The sequence below is a fragment of the Dasypus novemcinctus genome, chromosome 4 (genome assembly GCF_030445035.2).
Source record: "Dasypus novemcinctus isolate mDasNov1 chromosome 4, mDasNov1.1.hap2, whole genome shotgun sequence".
In the NCBI taxonomy this organism is placed as follows: domain Eukaryota; kingdom Metazoa; phylum Chordata; class Mammalia; order Cingulata; family Dasypodidae; genus Dasypus; species Dasypus novemcinctus.
In genome coordinates, this window is record NC_080676.1 from 114,088,836 (window position 1) to 114,109,522 (window position 20,687).

Genomic DNA, 20,687 nt, shown 5'->3' on the forward strand with positions numbered 1-20,687 from the left:
GTCATGCTCAGAAGCAGAAAAAAGAAATATTAAAAATGAAAATAACCTAAAACAGCAATGGGACACCATCAAGCACAGCAATATACATGTTGTGGAAGGCCCAGAAAAACAAGAAGGAAAGGAAGGAAAGGAAGGAAGGGAAGGAAGGGAAGAAAGGGGGCAGAAGGAATAGTCAAAGACATAATGACAGAGAATATTCCAAACTTAGCAAAAGACACATATATATAGGGAAGCGGATTTGGCTCAACTGATAGAGCATCTGCCTACCACATGAAGGTCCAGGGTTCAAACCCTGGGCTTCCTGATCCATGTGATAGCTGACCCATGCACAGTGCTGATGCGCACAAGGCGTGCTGTGCCACACAGGGGTGTCCCCCGTGTAGGGGAGGCCCATGCACAAGGAGTGCACCCCGTGGGGAGAGCTGCCCCATGCGAAAAGTGCGCAACCTGCCCATGAGTGGTGCTGCTCACAAGGAGAGCTGACTCAGCAAGATGATGCAACAAAAAGAGACACAGATTCCCAGTGCCACTGACAAGAATACAAGCGGACACAGAAGAACACACAGTGAATGGACACAGAGAGCAGACAAAGGGGGAGGAGAGGATGGGGGGAGAAGTAAATAAATAAATCTTTAAAAAAAAAAAGATGCATATATGGGTAGCCAAGAAGCTTAGAGAACACCAAACAGGATAAACATGAAGAAAAATATAACCCATCATATATTAATTACACTATCAAATGCAAAAGATGAGAGAGTTCTGAAAGCTACAAGAGAAAAGAAATGTGTTACATACAGAGGAATCCCAATAAGAGTAATTGCTGATTGCTCATCAGAAACCACAGAGGCAAGAAAGCAGTGGGTTGAAATACTGAAAGTGGTAAAGGAAAACAACTACCGGCCAAGAATTTTATATCCAGTGAAAGACTTTTTCAAAAATGAGGGAGGATAGTATGTGAATTATAGCCAAATAAAGTTGTTTTTAAAGAAAAAAAAAAATAAGGGAGATTAAGACATTCTCCCAGATAAACTAAAGCTGAGGGAGAATATCACCATTAGATCTGCACTACAAGCAATGTTAACGTGAGTTCTTCAGACTGAAATGAAAGGACACTAGGCAGTGGTTCTATGCAGCATTAAAGAAATAAATAAACACCTGCAGTAAAGGTAACCACTTGGGTAATTATCAATATTGTATTGTATTGTTTGGAATGTAACTCCACAACTTACTTTGAACAGGTCTAAAATGGAAATGTATAAAAAGTAATGATAAATCTAGAATTTTGGACATACAATGTACAAAGATATACATGATAACAAGTACAAAATTAATGGAATGGGGACACAGGGGTTAGGAAAAATATACATGCATGTATTGAAGTTAATTGAGTATCAAACAAAATATAATTGGTGCATATTTAAGATATTAAATTTAATCCTATGGTAACCATAAGAAAAATAGATGAAAAATATATCCAGATAGAAATAAGAAGGCACTTAATATGGTACAACACAAGAAAGCAGATAAATATCAATGTAGGTTTTAAGGGAAGTGAGGGGAAAAAAGGAGTAAGACTTACATATGCTAAATAGCAAATGACATAAGGAAAACCTGTATTATCTGTAGTGATTTTAAATATAAATGAATTAAACTCTCCAGTCAAAAGGCAGAGAGTGGCAGAATGGATAAAAAAGTATGAAGTATGACTCAACTCTATGCTGTTTGCAAGAGATGCACCATAGAGTCAAAGACTCAAGTAGGTTACTGGTGAAAGGATGGAAATGAATACACCATGCAAGCTGTAAGCAAAAGAGAGCTGGGGTGGCTATACTAATATTGGATAAAATAGACTTTAAGTCAAAAACAGTTAAAATGGACAAAGATGGTCATTAGATACTAATAAAGGGAACAATTCAACAGGGAGACTTAACAATTATAAACATATGCAACTATCAGTAGATATATGAAGCAACTATCAGCAACTATCACAAATTATATGAAGAAAATACTGACAGATATGAAGGGCACAACTGATGGTTCTAGATTCATATAGAAGACTTTCCCACACCACTCTCAATAATGGACAGAATATCTAGTCTGAAGATCAATAATACAGGACTGGAATGATACACTAAACCAACTAGACATAACAGACATAGATAGAACACATCCCCCAACAACAACAAAATACATTCTTCTCTCATGCACATGGCTCATTCTTTAGTATGAACAAAATGTTAGGTCACAAACAAGTCTCAATAAGTTAAAAAAACAATGGAATCATACAATGTATATTCTCTGACCATAATGGAATGAAACTATTAGAACTCAATAACAGAGGGAGAAAGGGAAAATAACTGAGGGAGAAGGAGAAATTGAACAACTATCAATGGGTTAAACAAGAAATCACAAACAAAATTTGAAAATATTTAGAAGAAAATGAAAATACAACATACCAAAACTTATGGGACACAAGAAAGGCAGTGTTAAGAGGATAATTTATAGCTCTAAATACGCTAAAAAAGAAGAAAAACTTAAAATGAGAAACCTAACCTCAAAACTGGAGGAACTAGAAAAACATCAGCAAACTAGACTCAAAGCAAGCAGAAGGAAAGAAATAAAGATTAAAACAGAAATAAATGAATTAGAAAAGAAAAAAAAATCGAATCAACAAAACCAAGAGCTGATTCTTTAGAAAAATTAGCAAATTTGACAAAAAGTTAGCTAGACTGACATACACACAAAAGCAAGAGGACACAAATGACTAAAATCAGAAATGAAAAGAGGGTCATTACTACTGACTCCCCCCAAATAAAAGGGAATTTAAGAGGGTACTATGAATAACTCTATGCCAAAAAATTAGATAACATAGATAAGATAGACAAATTCCTAGAAACACACAAACCACCTTTATTGATTCAAGAATAGAAGATATCAACAAACAAAAATGAAGTGAAAAGATTGAGTCAGTAATCAAAAATCTGCTAACAAAGAAAAGCCCAAGAACAGATAGCTTCACAAGAGAACTTGACCAAACATTCCCAGGAGACTGAATCTAATCCTGCTCAAATTCTTAAAAAAAAAATTGATATGGAGGGAATACTCCCTAACTCGTTCTACAAGGCCAACATCACCCTTATACCAAAACAAGGTAATGATATCACAAGAAAACTACAGACAAATATCTCTTATGAATACGGATGAAAAAATCCTGAATAAAACAATAGCAAGTGGAACTTACTAAACACACATTAATAATAACAGCACATTGATCAAGTGGGACTTATCCCTGGTAGGAAAGGTTGACTCAATGTAAGAAAATCAATTAACATAATACACCATAATACACCATAATACAGCATATTAACAGAAAGAGAAAAACCACATGATCATCTCCATTGGCACAGAAAAGGAATTTGACAAAATATAGCAACCTTTCTTGTTAAAAACACTTATGGCTTTAGGAATAGAAGGAAACTTTCTCAAAATGATAAAGAGAATATGCAAAAAGCCCACAGCTAATATCCTACTTAATGGCGAAAGACTGAGAGGTTTCTCGCTAAGATGTAGAAAAAGACAAGGATGCCCACAGTCACTATTTTATTCAACATTGTACTGGAAGTTCTTGACAGAGCATTAGGCAAGACAAAGAAATAAAAGCCATCCAAATTAGAAAGGAAGAAGTATAACTTTCCCTATTTGCAGATGATATCCTATATACAGAATATTCTGAAAAATCCACAACAAAACACCTGGGGCTAATAAATGAATTCAACAAAGTGGTGGGGTACAAAATCAACATCCCCAAATCAGCAGTGTTTCTAAACCCAAACAATGAACAATCAGAACAAGAAATCAAGAAAAAAAATTCCATTTGCAATAGCAACTAAAAGAATCAAATATCTAGGAATAAATCCAACCAAGGATGTATATGACTTTTACATAGAAAACTACAAAACACTGCTAAAAGTAATTACAGAAGACCTAAATCAATAGAAGGATATTCTGAGTTCATGGATTGGAAGATTAAATATCATTACAATGTCAATACTAACAAAACAACTTATAGATTCAATGCAAACCCAATCAAAATTCCAAAACCTTCTTCACAGACTAAGAAAAGCCAATCATCAAATTCATATGGAAAGGGTCCTGAATAGATAAAACTATCCTGAGAAAGAAGAATGAAGTTGGAGGACTCACACTTTCCAATCTTAAAACTTATTACGAAGTCACAGTAATCAAACTAGCATGGTACAGGCATGAGGACAGATACATAAACCAGGAATAGAATTGAGAGCTCAGAAATCAACCCTTACATTATGGCCACATGATCTCTGACAAGGTGGCAAAGACCGCTCAATTGGGAAAAAATATTCTCCTCAACAAATGGTGCTGGGCAAAATCGACTCACAGTGGATCAAAGATCTAATGTAAGAGCTAGAACTATCAAACTCCTAGAAGAAAACACATGGAAGCATCTTTAGGACCTTGTGTTAAGAATTGGTTTCTAAGACTTTATACTCAAAGCACAAGGAAAAAAAAAAAGATAAATGAAACATCATCAAAACAAAAAGTTTTGGTCCTCAAAGGACTTTATCATGAAAGTAAAAAGAACCTATACGATGGGGGAAAATACTAAAAACCACACATGGCAGTTTGGTATTATTTATGAATTCAAAAAATAGATATTGGATTGTGTTTATAAACTGGTCTGTTCCTCTGGGAATATTAGATTGTATTAAATTCAGAGGTTTCATTTTTACTTGATTAAATTATGATCAGGATTTTGATTTGGCCATGTCAGTAGGATGCTGAGTCCCTGCCCCCTTGGTGGTGGGAACTCACAGAAAAAACATGCCAGAGGAGAGAGTTTTAGTTTTTGTTTTTTTTTTAAAGATTTATTTATTTATTTATTTTATTTATTTCTCTCCGCCCCCGCAGTTGTCTGCTCTCTGTGTCCATTCACTGTGTGTTCCTCTGTGACTGCTTCTATCCTTATCAGTGGCACTGGGAATCTGTGTTTCTTTTTGGTGCATCATCTTGCTGTGTCAGCTTTCCGTGTGTGGAGCACCATTCTTGGGCAGGCTGCACTTTCTTTCACACTGGGGGGCTCTCTTTATGGGGCGCACTCCTTGAGCATGGGGCTCCCCTACATGGAGGGCACCCCTGCGTGGCACAGCACTCCTTGCATGCACCAGCACTGCATATGCGCCAGCTCCACATGCGTCAAGGAGGCCTGGGGTTTGAACAGTGGACCTCCCATGTGGCAGGTGAACGCCCTATCTGATGGGCCAAATCTGCTTCCCAGAGATTTTAGTTTTGATGCTGGAGCCCTGGGAAGTAAATGCATGGAGAAGAACACAGAGGAAAAGTGATAGTTCATTAGACAAGATCTTGCAGCCCCAGGAAGACAGATAAATCATTTGCCTGATAGTTTGCAGCTGCAGAGACCAGAGCCCTGAGCCCCAGGAGAGAGATGAGACTTAGCCTTCAGATGATATTGGAAGAAGCTGGGACCAAGGACCCTGAAGAGGAAGAAGAAAGGCTGAACCCTCGCAGACATCACCCGCCATCCTGCTCCAACATGTGGCCAATGACTTTGGGTGAGAAAGAACCTCTTATGGTACTTTAAGTTGGACTCTTTCGGGCCTTGTGACTGTAAGCCTCTACCCCAAATAAATATCCTTTATAAAAGCCAACAGATTTCTGGTATTTTGTATCAGCACCCATTTGGCTGACTAATATACCACATACTTGATAAAAGATTACTATCCAGTATATATAAAGCAATTCTTCAACTTAACAGCAAAATGACAAAGAATCCACTGAGAAAATGGACAAAAGACATCTCTTCAAAGGAGATCTATGAATGGCCAGAAAGTATATGAAAAGATGCTTAACATCATTACCTATCAAAGAAATGCAAATCAAAACCACAATGAGATACCATTTCACACCCATCAGAATGGCTGCTATTAAAAAAATAAAATAAAAATAAGTGTTGGAGAAGATGAGGAGAGAAACAGTAACACTCATTGCTGGTGGCTATGTAAAATTATGTAGCCACTGTGTAAGAAAGCTTGGTGGTTCTCAGAAATCTAAATATAGAATGAACATATGACAGGGTAATCCCATTACTAGGTATATACCCCAAATAATGAAACCTGAGGTTCAAACAGATATTTGCACATTGATGTTCATATGCATTATTTTTAATTGCCAGAAGATGAAGCAACCCAAGTGTCCTTCAACCTATGAATAAATAAAATGTGGTATATACACACAATGGAATATTATTCAGCTGTAAAAAGGAATTAAGTCATGATACTTGTGATACCATGGATGAACCCTGGAGACATCATGTTGAGTGAAATAAGCCAGACACAAAAGGACAAATATTGTATGACCTAACTGATCTGAAAGAATTGGAATAAGCAAACTAATGGGGTCAGAATCTAGGATATAGTTAATCAAGGGATGGGGTGGGAGTTAAGGCTTAAAATGTACAGGGTTCCTATTTGGAATGATGGAAAGGTTTTGGTAATGGGTGGTGTTGATAATAGCAAAACACTGTGAATGCAATTAACAGCAATGAAATATATATCTGAATATGATTAAAGAGAGAAATATTAGGTTGTATTTATGGTAACAGAATAAAATTAAAAAAAAAAAAAATCCATGGAATAACACAACAGTGAACTCTAGGTTAAACCAAGGACTTTATATAATAGTACAATTATACAAATCTGCTATCATCAATTGTAACAAATACTCCACACCACTGCAAGGTTTGGTGGTGGTGTGGTAGATGGGAGGCTGATATTATATGCATTATTGTTTTGTAAACCTACATATTTTACAAGTAAAAGAAGAAAAATATCTAATCCTGTGAAAATGTGAAAATAAAACCTCGATCAAATCTAAGCACATTATCCATTAAAATAATCCCCACACAAGGTATGGCACAATGCTAATATATATAACCTAAATGATACTAGTACACTTTACAAAACTGAAATTAATTGGCTTTTTTTCCCAATAACCATTTACATACAGATTCTTAATTGTATATAAACACTTTAAGGACATCTAAACTTACTTAACACGTAATTTTCACAGCATAAACCAGATGGCATAGTAGTAAATGAACAAATATAGAACAAAAGCCCTGAAATTAACTGATAATCCCAAACAGCTTAATTTATACAGATGCAATACATTTTTAAAAATGTAATAGGCATCTCTGAAACCTACAAAACAATAAGATATACAAACTTATATTTATAAGCATATTATTTTCCCAAATATGTTATTTGAAACATTTCACTGAAGACAAAAACAAAGGAATCTTTATACAATTAAAGCTATGAACCTTATAGATACAAGAACAGAAGAAGAGACTCCAGAACCATATGATACTTTTAGGATGAGTGCTCACTTAGGGTCATGGAAGGGCCCAGAATGTAGAGGAGATGATCTGGACTGAGGTTTCAGCCCATAGAAGAAATATATGATCTTAAGTAAGTTACTTAACCACTCCAAGCCACTAACTTCCTCAGCTAAATGGTGCTAATATACCTCAGAATTGATGAGTTAAATAATATACTACATCTGTAAACATATTTTAAAATATAAGATGTCAATCATTATTATATAATTAGTATCTTAGATCTTCCTACATATATTTTCAAATCTTTGCCAAATTACTTTGCTCCACAACAATGTATAAGTAAGAAAGTGTACTTTCAAGCAATTGAGAATCCACTGTAATAAGTCTACCTTCTGCTGACAGAGCTAAATCAGTATGAATATGGCTGCCCAGATTTTCAACTGACTAAAAGTATAACTCTCAAACTGAAAATATTCATATTGCAGACAATATCTGCAACTCCGGAATTGAGATCCTATTTTCCACAAACCCTAAGACAGTGTATAAGCATTCTTATATACAATGGAACTATAATCACTAAGTGGAATGACAAGGAAGCAACAATTACTGAGCATTTTCCATGCATCAGGCACTTATGCTAGGATCACTGCTGGGGTCTTTTCTATAAACGACCCTAAAACCCCTGTGAATAAAGATGATATTTATCCTCACTTTAGGGTGAGAAAGCTAAGGTTGAAGAGGGTTGTATAACTTACCCTATCTCTATTAGATGGGAGAGTTTGGTTCTGATTCTATGCAAGGTTGTCTGATTTCAAAATGGTGCAGGCTGTCTATGACACCAAAAAACAAGAATTTCCTACTAAATCATGCAACTTAGAAAAACAAAACAAAACAGTGGAAGCTTTTTTATGATATTAAAAAAGGAGGAAAAATGGCTCTTTGACAAGATTTTTAAAAAATGTTCAACTGATTGTGCTTGAATCCCATAGAAACAGTCAGCCAATAAAGGAAATGATGCTGATAGTAGCATTAGGAGGTTAAACCAACAAACAAAAAGTGAAAATGTCCTAAGGGCATTAAATAAAGTCCCAAGGATTCCTGGGGCTATATTTTGTTTCAAATTTTTGAAAATGGCATTTTCTACTGACATCCTTTTAAGTTACAAAAGACCACATTTTAATACATCATGAATAAAAGCATAACTTAGGAGTAAATTGGATAATGGGTTACTAAAGACCATAAGATAATCATGATGAATACTTCATTTGAAGATACACATAAAAATCATAGGTATTATTTTTGTGGAAATAATCATGATAAATGAAAAAAAGTATAAATACATACATGGTTTTAAATAATTTGATTTATTACCTGATTCTATTGATTGTTGGTTTGTCTCATTTTCATTCTCCAGCTGCTGTGTTAATGCCTCCTCATAATTTTCTATTATTCCAGACTCATTTTTTTGGCTACTGTCACTGATCTGGCTCTGTGTCTCTACTTGCTCGTGATCCATTTTATGTTTCAAGAGGCAGCCATCACTTTCTTTCTCCATCTTCTGCCTTATTTTCTCTTTTTCAAGTCTTTTTTCATTCTAACAAAAAATGAAATACATTATCTTTAAAATAATTGTTATATCTAAGATAATTTTAAGGAAGAAATAAAATAATCCAAGAGCATTCTGTAACTTCCAGAGCACTGTGATATTTCTACTAAAACTTGGTGAATATATCACTAGAGCATGCTACTTTCAACCATTTAGAAAATATAAAAAAAGAAAACAAATATTGCCATAATCTGGAGATAGCTACTATTTAGTGCATAATCACTAAGAGGTGCTTTTCTCTGCCTCCCTCTACCTCCCAAAGACATACACCACCCTCTGCCTCCCTCCACCTCCCAAAGACATACACCACCCACAAACATAAGTAACTCTGTGATTATCTCTCTATATAAACATACTTGTGTGTTTGCTTTTCAAACAAAAAATAGTTGACATTTTTAAGAGTATGTATTTCTTTTCATATCAATTAATACATGAAGTGCTTAGAACAGTGCCTGACACACAGGAGATGCAGCATTAAGGGTTAACTTATTATTTTCAACATTTACATTATCATTTTGAACGGTTATGCCATAATTTATTTTACCAATTCCCTCTCAATGGACAAAGAAGTTATTTAAAATTTTTTACTCTTTTTTAAAAAAAGCAATTACACTATTACTTCTTTAGAATCAGTTCCTAACAGTGGAATTTCTGAATCAATGGGATGTAAATTCACAGGCTTCTCTTCAGAAAGACTGGCTCAATTTATACCCAAGCCAAAATGTTGAGTGTAGTTTCCCTGTATCTTTTTCCATATGATCATAACTCTCCACTGACCTTTTAAATAAATATTTGTTCCAAATTTATATATATTTTGCCTTTTAACTTTGTACAACTCTTTTAAAATTGATATAATACTATCTATCCATTTTTCACTTTTTGATTTGTGGCTTGATTGTCCGGCTTTGAGGGTTTTCCTCCTCCAAACATATATATTTAACTATACCAACTATTAGTGTTCTTAGAGCTTCATTTTAGAAAAACATTTAGATTTTTAATATATCTGGAATTTAATTTGGTATAGTATTCAGTTATTTTACTTTTTCCCAATGTTTGTTCAGTTATTCCAACATCCATTTTTCTCTGATTTGAAATGTTAACTTTATCTTATACTAACTGTTCATATATAACTAGACTTATTTCTATTTTTTCCTGTGAGCTATCTCTCTAATCTGGATCCAAGAACACACCATTTTAACTATCTGCGGTCAAGTCAGAGGAAAAGTAGATGCTTCTCAAAAATGCAAACATCTTAAAGGAGAAGTTTCATGAAAAAAGAAAATTATGCATGGTGAAAACATTATGACAATAGTGTTCATTTCTTTACTGACCAATCTTCTTAAAACTATTGTTATTTAAGAACATAGTAACTATACTTTCCCCGTGCCATTAACTAATTTAGGAACTTTCCAAATGTGGTAACAATCCTGTTCAATTCTCCTTTATATATACATGGTAAAATTAAAAAAAAAATTGAGAGAAGCACTGGGGTCTTCTAAGTAATTTACACTCATTATTCTGTAAAATAATTTGTCATTATTTACAAGGCCAGCTTTATTACACACACAGAGAAAATAATGCTCCAAGGTAAAAAGAAAAACTTAATTTCCCTCTTCTGCCATTTTTAAAAGAAAATAAAACTTGACAAACATAAATAGGATAGAGCCAAAACAATATATTAAGATGCTTTTACTTAGAAGTACACATACTTAAAGTAAATGTAATTGGGTTAATAAAATATTCAATAAAAAAACCTTTCTGGTATCCGAGCAACTTAAGACCAAATATCTCACATTACCAATTTTCTTGCAAAATAAAGCAATACTAAAACTAAACAACCTTATTCTTACCTTCTTACCTCCCTTCTTAGCAGAAGTTCCAAGGAAGAAACAATCATTCACCTTTTCAGTTGAGCACCTGTGTGTAAGGAGGCAGTGAAGGGGAATAGGAATGGAAAACATGCAGGCAGAATCAGCAAGCCAGCCTTCACATTAAGCTCAGTGTGGCTGCTGAGGGCAATTAAAGAGGGCCAATATACAAACTCCAGACAACAAAAGGAATGGAAAACAAAAACACAGATACATAGACACATACATACATATATATGCACACCCCAACAGTCCATTAACTTCTTTATAATAAGTTAATTTTGGTAAAGACAATTAAAACTTTAACTAAAGAATATGCTATAGTTTCAACAATCTTGAGAATCCTGGAAAAAGTTAGAAAATTATTTATGTACTCTAATGCAGTATAGCATCTAAATATTATTGCAAAGAGATAGTAACAGCAATACAGTAATAAAGATGTATTACTATTATATGAAATAAATAACGAAAAAGATTTATGAGAACAGTAATTATAATAACTGCTATATTCAATCTTTACTTTAATTTTCATTTAATTATGAAATCATCTTTCTCTTTTCACACTAAAACAAAAGGTAAATTTGAAGAAGAAGAAAAGGCAATAAACTTTCAGCCCATCTCTCACATTTAATTTCTTTCAGAAATAACCTATTGCTGGTAACACTGTGTTCCATCTCACTGCCTTCTCTTCGCAATTCCCCTCTTACTTTCCCCACCTTCCAACTTTATAACTTAAAATATAAAAATTACATTTGCCACCAACATACCTCAATGATTACAGATGCTATTGGCTGGAAAGGATTAACAATAACTGGTTCTGGGTCCAATTCAGCCAGACCACTGGTTCCATTCAATTCAGCCTGTTCTCGCTCTCTTTGTTCTCTATAGTTTAAAGAAAAAAATTGGAATTCCATATGACCATATTTACAAAAACTTTCAAGTTTTTGAAAGTTTGAAGTTTTTGAACTTAGTACTTTAACATCTAGACATAGCTTGTAATTACTGAGAACATTTCAGAAATTCTTACGCAGGTAACAGGCTTCTATCCCCATGTAAACATTAATCATTTGAATTTTAAGAGAAAGATATGTTGATAAAAATGACATTTCCTACCACAGACTTAATGTCAACAATGCAAATTATAATTACTTTTCCACATGCCAAGGTCTTTTTTTAAAAAATTAATTTGTTACCTTCTAAAATCAATGCTGTCCTCTTCACTGGTGTCAGAGATAAGGGACCTCTCATTAACTCTTAAGGTTGTCTTCTCATGAAGGACATTTATTTAATCTAATATATGGTTTATTTATACATAAATGTTTTTTGTTTGTTACAAAAATAAAGGAGGGGTATCTACAGATTAATTCTATAGAAGTATATGACAAAGTACTAATGTGAAACAAAAAATTTTATTATCATATTTGAAACTAGGTAACTTACAAAATAAAGAGGTTATAAAATAAATTGCCTTATGTCACTCAGATTAAATAAGTATTTCTATATTAGTTATCACTGAAATGTTTAGTATCTCTGTGATTTAGTCAGTGTTGCTCCATATCTGAAGGATAATAAGTTAATAAAACAAGCAAAGAGAAAAATGAATATTGTAGATCTAGAACAAATTATTAAGTATAATGTTCACAGAGTGAATGTTTATTACTGTCATTTATTAATTGTGTTCTACGATGGAAATATATACTCTTTCACTCTGAACCTAGGAGGCCAAGATTTGGAGCTCTGCAATTAACTTCCTCTGTGACCTTAGGCACACGTCTGGATTTTTGAGCCTAAGCCATCCCCCAAATGTAACACATACATCATAGGGATGTTTCAAAGGTTAGATAGGGAAGTGGACATGGCTAAATGGAGAGAGCATCCACCTACCAAATGGGAGGTCCACGGTTCAAACCCAGGACCTCCTTGACCTGTGTGGAGCTGGCCCAAGAGCAGTGCTGATATGCACAAAGAGTGCCATGCCACGCAGGGGTGTCCCCGTGTAGGGGAGCCCCACACTCAAGGAGTGCACCCTGTAAGGAGAGCAGCCCATCACAAAAGAAAGTCCAGCCTTCCCAGGAATAGTGCCGCACACAGAGAGAGCCCATGTAGCAAGATGATGCAACAAAAAGAAACACAGATTCCCAGGCAGCTGGGAAGAACAGAAGTGGACACAGAAGAACACAGAGAAAATGGACACAGAGAGCAGACAACTGGGGGGGGGGGGGTAGGGAGGAAGGGGAGAGAAATAAATAAAAAATAAATCTTAAAAAAAAAAAGTAATATGAGAAACACTCTGTAAATAAATATACTACATAGTCATTCTTACTAATACTATTCAGGTATTAGCAAGAAATTTTAGATATCAATGAACTATTTTCATGTACCAGTAATAGCATGTTTTGCTTTTTTATTCAAAAACACTAGAAATGAATATCTCAACTATTAGATTGGATTTAAGAAAGTAAGAAGTTTTTTCATCACTCCTCTCTAAATGCAAATTTACTTTAAAAACACGTTTTTTTTTTATTAGAGTAAGTATAGGTTTACAGAATGTGCCAATTTATTTTTCATTATGGAGGCTTTCCTCATTAGGAGAGGCCTCAAAAGAGCATGGCTAAGTAGAAAGGAAAAAAGGGGAATGAGTATAGGAAAAGTCTGCTACAACATGATCTAGAATATCTTTATAGGAAAAGGTAAAAACTTAAAAAAAATTAATAACATCAGATTTCTTATTTATATGAATCTACACTTTGGTTTGATTTGGTTTTTGTTTTTGTTTTGTTTTTGTATTCTTACCGAGGAAAAGCAAAAGTGTTATGAGAGTGTGGCCACATATTTCATTTTTGTAAATATATTAAAGTTATCCATATATGAAGAATTGATTTAACTGAGCTTTACCATCATGGAAATATACACAAGGATAGACAAACCAAAGAATCTCACCCCCTATCTTATTTGTCAAGGCCACTACACATATTCTTTCTTTGAAGTATCAAGAGAAATTTAGGTAAATGATCTACTCATATTATTGTGTGCTTGAGTATACAGAGTTATCTCTCTACAAATAGTTCTTTACTTTAAATCCTATCTCTGAATTAAATGAAAGATCACTAGCAATCAGAGGATTCCCTTGACAGTGTAAGAGAACACTTCACAGAAGTATCACTAAGGGTACATACAACTATACCCTTGTCTTAATGGGCTGTAACTATGTCAAAGCACATGGAATACAATGGCACTTTGATAAGTGCAAGGCAACTTTGGATCTTACAGGAGCTCAATTAAAAATCATTTTCCTTTCTCCCTGTACAATGTAGCAATCCAGCAGAGAGCGAAAAATCCTAGGGTAAGTGTGAAATTGAACCTCTTAAAGTCTTAGCACTTTTTGTAGCACTAAGATTATAATAAATGATTCTATGGTAGAATTTATGTAATTATTATTTTCTAAAAATTCAGAGTTTGGTAATTTTAGTTTAAATGTTTCCTTTCTGGTAACCTATATTTAAAAACCTGAGACAGTGTAAATTAGACTCTTTCTGACAAAACTAGTGGTGAAGATCAGATTTTCCTCAGGGTGATACTCTAATAGGTTACCATCTATTTTTGCTAAGACTAAAGGAGGGTTTTTCAACACTGCCACTATTGACATACTAGGCCCAACGGTTCTTTGTTGTGAAGGGCTGTCCTGTGCATCACACAGAATGTTTAGGAGCATTGCTGCCCTCTACCCACTAAGTGCCAGTAGCATCTCCCCTAGCCCCTAGCTAGGACAAAAAATATGTCCAGATATTTTTAAAAGTTCCCTGGTAACAAAATTACCTGTGGGGTAAGAAACACTGCACCAAAAGTAGCCACAAGAAATAAGACATATAATTTTTAATAATAAGTACTTAAGGAATAAATTTAAGGAATAATTTAAATAAATTAACTATGCAAAACATGAACAGGCAAATTAGAAATATATTACCCAAATGAGTGCAGAGAAAAGTCCATAGAAAGAATATTTACCTACTGTCTTCCTTTTTTACAGAGAGAAAACTGAATAGACAAAATTAACAAAATTTTCATAAAATGATGGGTTTTGTGATTCTTCAAATGCACTGCGATTATCATTTAATCTACCTACCTTGCTTCTCGTAATTTTTGTACTCGTTCTGCCCTTTCTCGCTTTTCTTGTTCCTCAAGAGCACGTTGTTCTGTTGTGTCTTTTTGGATGCGTTCATTTAAGGCATCAAAGTCTTTTGCAATCATATGCAGCAGCCAGTAAAGGCCCTTTTTAATAGACTTGTCAATTTTTTTTCCATACCCCAAGACTGCTGAACAAGGTTCCTGAAACACCATAATTGATTTGACTCAAAAATTAATACTAAAAGTTTCCCATGCACATCTATTCATAAAGCATTAAGAATTACTTGCAAATCAAAACAAATCTATTTAAATTAATGATATAAAGCACCTGTTTATTCAACTTAAAAAATGCAACTCTGCAATGATCTCCAACATTAGTATATCAAGTTATAATAATAGTCTATGGATAATATCTATAAGCTACAGTAGATAATATTATAGATGAAGTCATTGTGTCAATTATTATTTTAAATAAGATCACTGGGAAACAAAATTGCACTGCCAGAAAAAAAAAATGCCTCTACTTATAAAAAACAGGAAGGTTTAATTCCTTACATGAGGAAATTTACAGCAGTAAGCATGCATTAAGATGAATAGCCTAATGATCGTATTATGAAACCAGAATAAATGATTAAATCCTCTATCCATCTTTCTTAGGCTGTATGGTAACTCTCGTGATATGATTTTTTCAAAGCTTATGATATCTTCTCCTTTGTTTAAATTTTGTATTTATACTTTCTCCCATTTTATAAAATATATAACATAAAATTGGTATAGCTTCAAGGTTCTGTCAGCAATATCTATACAAAAAGCAAATCTTTGTAACTTGAAGGGGAGTTTATGGATATCAGTAAGTACAAAATAGAAAACAAAGGTTAAAGTAATAAATAATACCAACATTTTAAGTAAAGAAAACCAATTCTTTAAAGACTCTTTAAGTGCCTATCACCATCCAACATAAAGAAGTTTACTGAACATATTTCAAAGGACATTAAAAAAAAACTTACTATCTGACATAGGCACTTGTGTTCATTGACCAATTTTTCCAGAGACAGACATTCAATCACATCAGCTTCTCCTAAAGCCCCTTCCTTGTCTTGCTTATTTGCCAATCTATAGAGACAAATGAAGTTTCTGGTTGAAGTAGGTTTATAGCAAATATATAATTAGATGACACTTAAAAATATTTTGACAATATTCTTTTATTCAAAGATTTAATCCTACTGATTATTCTGGTTTAGAAGGCATTGTAGTATTTATTTCAAGATTTTCCTTTGTTTACTACTGCTAAAATGAATTTTGTTAAGAATTGACCTATTAAGGAAGATTCTCAAGAAAATTAAAGTACTAGGGGAAAAAAACAACAACAAAAAAAGAAGTGAATTAGTTTCCACAGTCCACAGCCTAGCAATTTCAACTTTGACATTATATCCTCATCATCTTAAAATATACTGGATCATGTTGTAAATGTCCAACTATTCATTGTGATTTTTAATATTTGAGCTCATCTGCATTTCCTCTGTGTGCGTATATATATCCAATGTAAGTGTAAATGTACAATTTACTGAACAAATGGGGTCACGTCTATCTAATTTACTTGTCATATATAGGATTGAGCATAAGAAAACATTTTACTCAATAGGAACAAATTGGAGAATAAAAGAACAAAATTAAAAACCAAAATAAGCTCCTAAGAAAAATAAGAATTACAAGAAAATAAAAGTATTTTCCTATCACATGGCAAAGGTGAAAAAGTTTAATAAAATACACTGTTGGTCAGGGCTTGACAGACTCTAAGAAAAGATACATATTTTAAAAATACATAGAATAAAGTCTAATGAACCCCTAGCATCTCATGAGATTATTTACATACATACTCTTTACTTCCTATATCTGAGAGTTAGATGTAGAGGTTGGATGAGTTTCTGGTTGAATTCTGTTGGCGAGTATATTTCATAGGTGGTGTTACTTTAGGAGGTATATATTAGTTTGTTTCACTTTTAGTGATATTATATTGATGAGTGGGCTCAGTTAGCCTGATTCATGCAAAATAAGGTTCCCCTTCAACCTTTCACCTAATGAATTCAGCAGCTATTGGTTGCCTTTGCTTAGTTCCATTATTTTAGTAGAGTTTATAAACCAGTGACTTCTTAAAAGTTTATATTCCCTCTGCATTTACCAGCAGGATTTTTGCTAAAAACAAACAAAAAACCACATCAATGACTTGGTGACCCTTAAATAAAATTCAGAAAGAAAAGTTAAGTGTTCAATCCTTTGCTTTCATTTCTTAATTTTCAGAATGAATTGGTGTCCTAGCAATCTCTAAGTGTGATGGATTGCTTTTGTTTGACTGCTTCTGGAAGAGGGAGGCATTATTATGACTGCATGAATTTTAAATTTGATGTGTTTCAACCAACTGCAGTTACTCTTCTTTTTTTAGGCTCAATGTTTCATATGTTTGGTCAATAGACTCCACTTCAGATGGGCTCCTGTGTCCTTTTGGTACAACTCCAATAATTAACTTCTGTACTTTTTTTGTAAGAAACAATGTCCCAGACCTGGAATCATCCATTTTTTTAAGGTGCCCTGGTTCCTTTCAGTAAGAAATAGTATTTTAAAGATCACAATCTAGGTACTACAAATCTTCCATTATTTACAATATCACTGGTTCTAGACCCTTTCAGGGGACAAAGCTGGGAAATATGTAGATTTTTTAGGAAGGAAATAAAATAAATCATAACTTCATATTGATTTTTCAATATCAAACCCAATATTACCAAGTTATTTACTTAGCTACTTAGATTTTATTTGCAACTCTAATTTTCTTATGTTAGAAACTATGGTTCTTATGACATTAACATAATTAACTACTTGCTTTATCCTACAGTATATCTAAGTAAGAGTTTCAATATAATAATACCAATATTATTACTGAAAATAAGACTACTAAATGCAGGTTGAGATTTCTTTGAGGTTATTTTTGTCTCCAAGCTATATTCCACAAGAGATACAGTCAAAATACTGAATTTTAAAATTACTTGAAACAATGCTTTTCTGTGTGGTTACGTCACCATCTAGATAAACAGCTATGTTCAATTGTTTCAGGCTTTTTTAGAGATAGCTTTTTTAAAAATAGAGATTTAATTTTTAAAACATTAACATGGTTCCAAATTTAAATTTATAAAAACAGAACATTCAGAAAGAACATTCTTCCATCTCTGTCCCTTTCCCCCTCTCTATTCCCTCTGTTCTCCTAAAGGGAACTATTTCCATCAGTTTTTAGTTTATCTTTCCATTGTTTCTTTTTGAAAATACAAATAACTGTATTGAGGAAATATTTTAAAGATCACGATATGGGCACAATGGATATCTACTGTTACTGACTTGTCATTCTTTTTCAAAAGCTAGCTAGCGTACTACACACTTCCCTGCACTACACTATTTTTTTAACTGAACAGTGGATTCTGAAATTGTTCTGTAGCCATATAAATAAAGAAATCATCTTTATTACTTTTTACTGCTGCATTATGGTCCACCGTATGTATATCCCATCATTTATTCAACCAGACATATATTGAAGGACTTTTGGGCTATTCCCAGTCTTCTGTTTTTACAAGAAGTGCTATAAAGAATAGGTGTGTGAGAAGTCATTTCTTATTTTGGAAACAGATTCCAAGAAGTGACCCTAGTAAGAAAAAGAATAAATGCAAATATTAAGATATTATAGCAATATTTCTACTACCCCATCCCACCAAAATTTTAACTCAGGAAATTAAAAAAAAAAAAAAAAGAGGGTAAAGAAATTTTATAGGGTAAGAGAAATTTCATTTCTGATTTTTCCTACAAATATTTATCCCCCACTGAAAGTTAATTTTGAATTGTTAGATTATTAAATTTAAAATTGCTTAACATATATTGTTACATAACTTCAGTTCCTCCATACTGATAACTATGGAAGAAAATAATTTGAAAATAAAAATTAACAGGTATAGTAAAAAGAAAAGTGAGGTGGAAGGTTTAAAGATATGAGCACTTGTTTTGACTGTTCTAATTCTGCAACTCTATGGATTTTATGAGCTAAGATACACCGGATTTCCTAACTGGATAGAATTCAATCAGTTTAATGTTAATGGAAAAAAAAATACAGCTCTTCACATCAAGCTTCTTTCCATTCAAATTTTTTCCAAATTCTACATTTGAGAAAGTTTTGACACACACACACACAAGAAATTCTTCTTTAAACACAAACCCATTTTTTGTGAGGAATGTATTTTATGTATAATATATAACTGGGATTACAGAGCAGTGCCAAATACTCTATGTAGGCAGTTTAACAAGGATTTCCTGTTACTGACTAGCTCCAATGAAAATGATCTTCCTTTAAGGTAAAGAATGGACGTCTAACAGGCAGAACCGGATTTTCCAAGTGTGAAGTAAGCAATTTGTTCTCATACAATATTAACAGCAAAAGAACAACTTTATCTCTAAGCTATTTGACCTCATTATTTGGCTTTCAATTAAACTAACTATATGAAAACTACACAGAAATTAGCCTGTGAACTATAGGATGGAGATTCAAATAATTCAACCAACACATTACATGAGATGACATTCTGATTTTCTCTCCAAAGTAGGACTCCAACATTGCAGGTGGAAAATCAACAAAAGGAAGAAGGACAGAAAGGTAAACAATTCTTTTTGCACTTTACATTATCAGATATCAATAGACTAAATGTGGTTGAACTGTAGACATTTAAAAATAGCTCAACAGATCATTAAAGTTACTTATTTTGCTCAGATTTGAACTAGGCTATAGGCAGCTGATTTGTTCATATATGTTACTGATATTCTAAGTCGTTTGGGTATTAGGTTTAGAACCTTTGGAAATACATCACTATAAACAGAAATCAACTTCTAAGGAAAAAACTTTTTTTTTTAAAGTGCTTACAAATCAACTTCTTACTTTGGAAACAGTAGAAAGTCAGATCCTATAAAAACAAACTTAAAATGCTTTTTTTATAAAAAAATTAACATACTGTGCTTGCCTGAATACTTTTTACATTTAACCCTGAAAAGAAGCTTATGCTTAAATTTGTCACATATGACACCTTTAAAAAGTTATGATAATTTTCAGTAAGGTTTTAAGTTTTTCATTCTGATTTCCCAGAATCTTTTAAAATTAGAGGAAATCAGAAAATAATCTCACTGCAAAAAGACTACTATAAAATATCAAAGTAACCAGTTACCTTTTAATGTTTCAGCATATTGAAAATATTTAAATTATAACATTTAATATAAAGATTACATTTGATTTGATAGTTTGAAAATTTAAGCCAGCATCGTTTTTCTAATACATAGATATATACATATACATACATATACATACATATATATATAAAAAATAGGTTTAGTACTTTTAAAATTAAACAATATTTAGAAGCTTGGCCCAAACATATATTACTTCTTGAGACATTTTAAAAGTTATCATATAATTGTTACCATACTAGAATTCAATAAGCACCACATTTCAAAGCAAAATAATAATGACTTTTAATAAATGTTTAAAGTTGGACTTGAAAGTTAGTCATATACTTACTATTAATAACACTATCTTCATGGCTACAGTTTTAAATTTAACATAGAAGCCACTTTATGTATTTATAGGTTACTTGAATAAGATAAGTGAGAGTTCAAA

At 33.1% G+C, this 20,687-nt stretch overlaps 2 protein-coding genes across 6 annotated transcripts in view; one reads left to right on the top strand and one right to left on the bottom strand.

Moving 5' to 3' along the window:
• Window positions 1-20,687, top strand: part of STX19 (syntaxin 19) — a 92,169-nt gene that overhangs the window by 31,324 nt on the left and 40,158 nt on the right. For 2 of the 4 annotated variants that reach the window (XR_011648687.1, XR_011648686.1), the window contains exon 1: window positions 19,445-19,676. The gene's annotated coding sequence lies outside the window, so the exon portion shown is untranslated. The other 2 variants (XM_071214889.1, XR_009185595.2) reach the window with 2 other exon arrangements.
• The window catches only part of ARL13B (ARF like GTPase 13B), a 102,366-nt gene that overhangs the window by 20,307 nt on the left and 61,372 nt on the right, over window positions 1-20,687 (bottom strand). For both annotated transcript variants that reach the window (XM_023591460.3, XM_023591474.3), the window contains exons 4-7: window positions 16,000-16,105; window positions 14,991-15,193; window positions 11,635-11,749; window positions 8,765-8,987 (exon numbers count right to left, since the gene is read on the bottom strand). In XM_023591460.3, coding sequence (XP_023447228.1) covers window positions 8,765-8,987; window positions 11,635-11,749; window positions 14,991-15,193; window positions 16,000-16,105 — 647 coding nt within the window. The remainder of the gene's footprint in view (window positions 1-8,764; window positions 8,988-11,634; window positions 11,750-14,990; window positions 15,194-15,999; window positions 16,106-20,687) is intronic.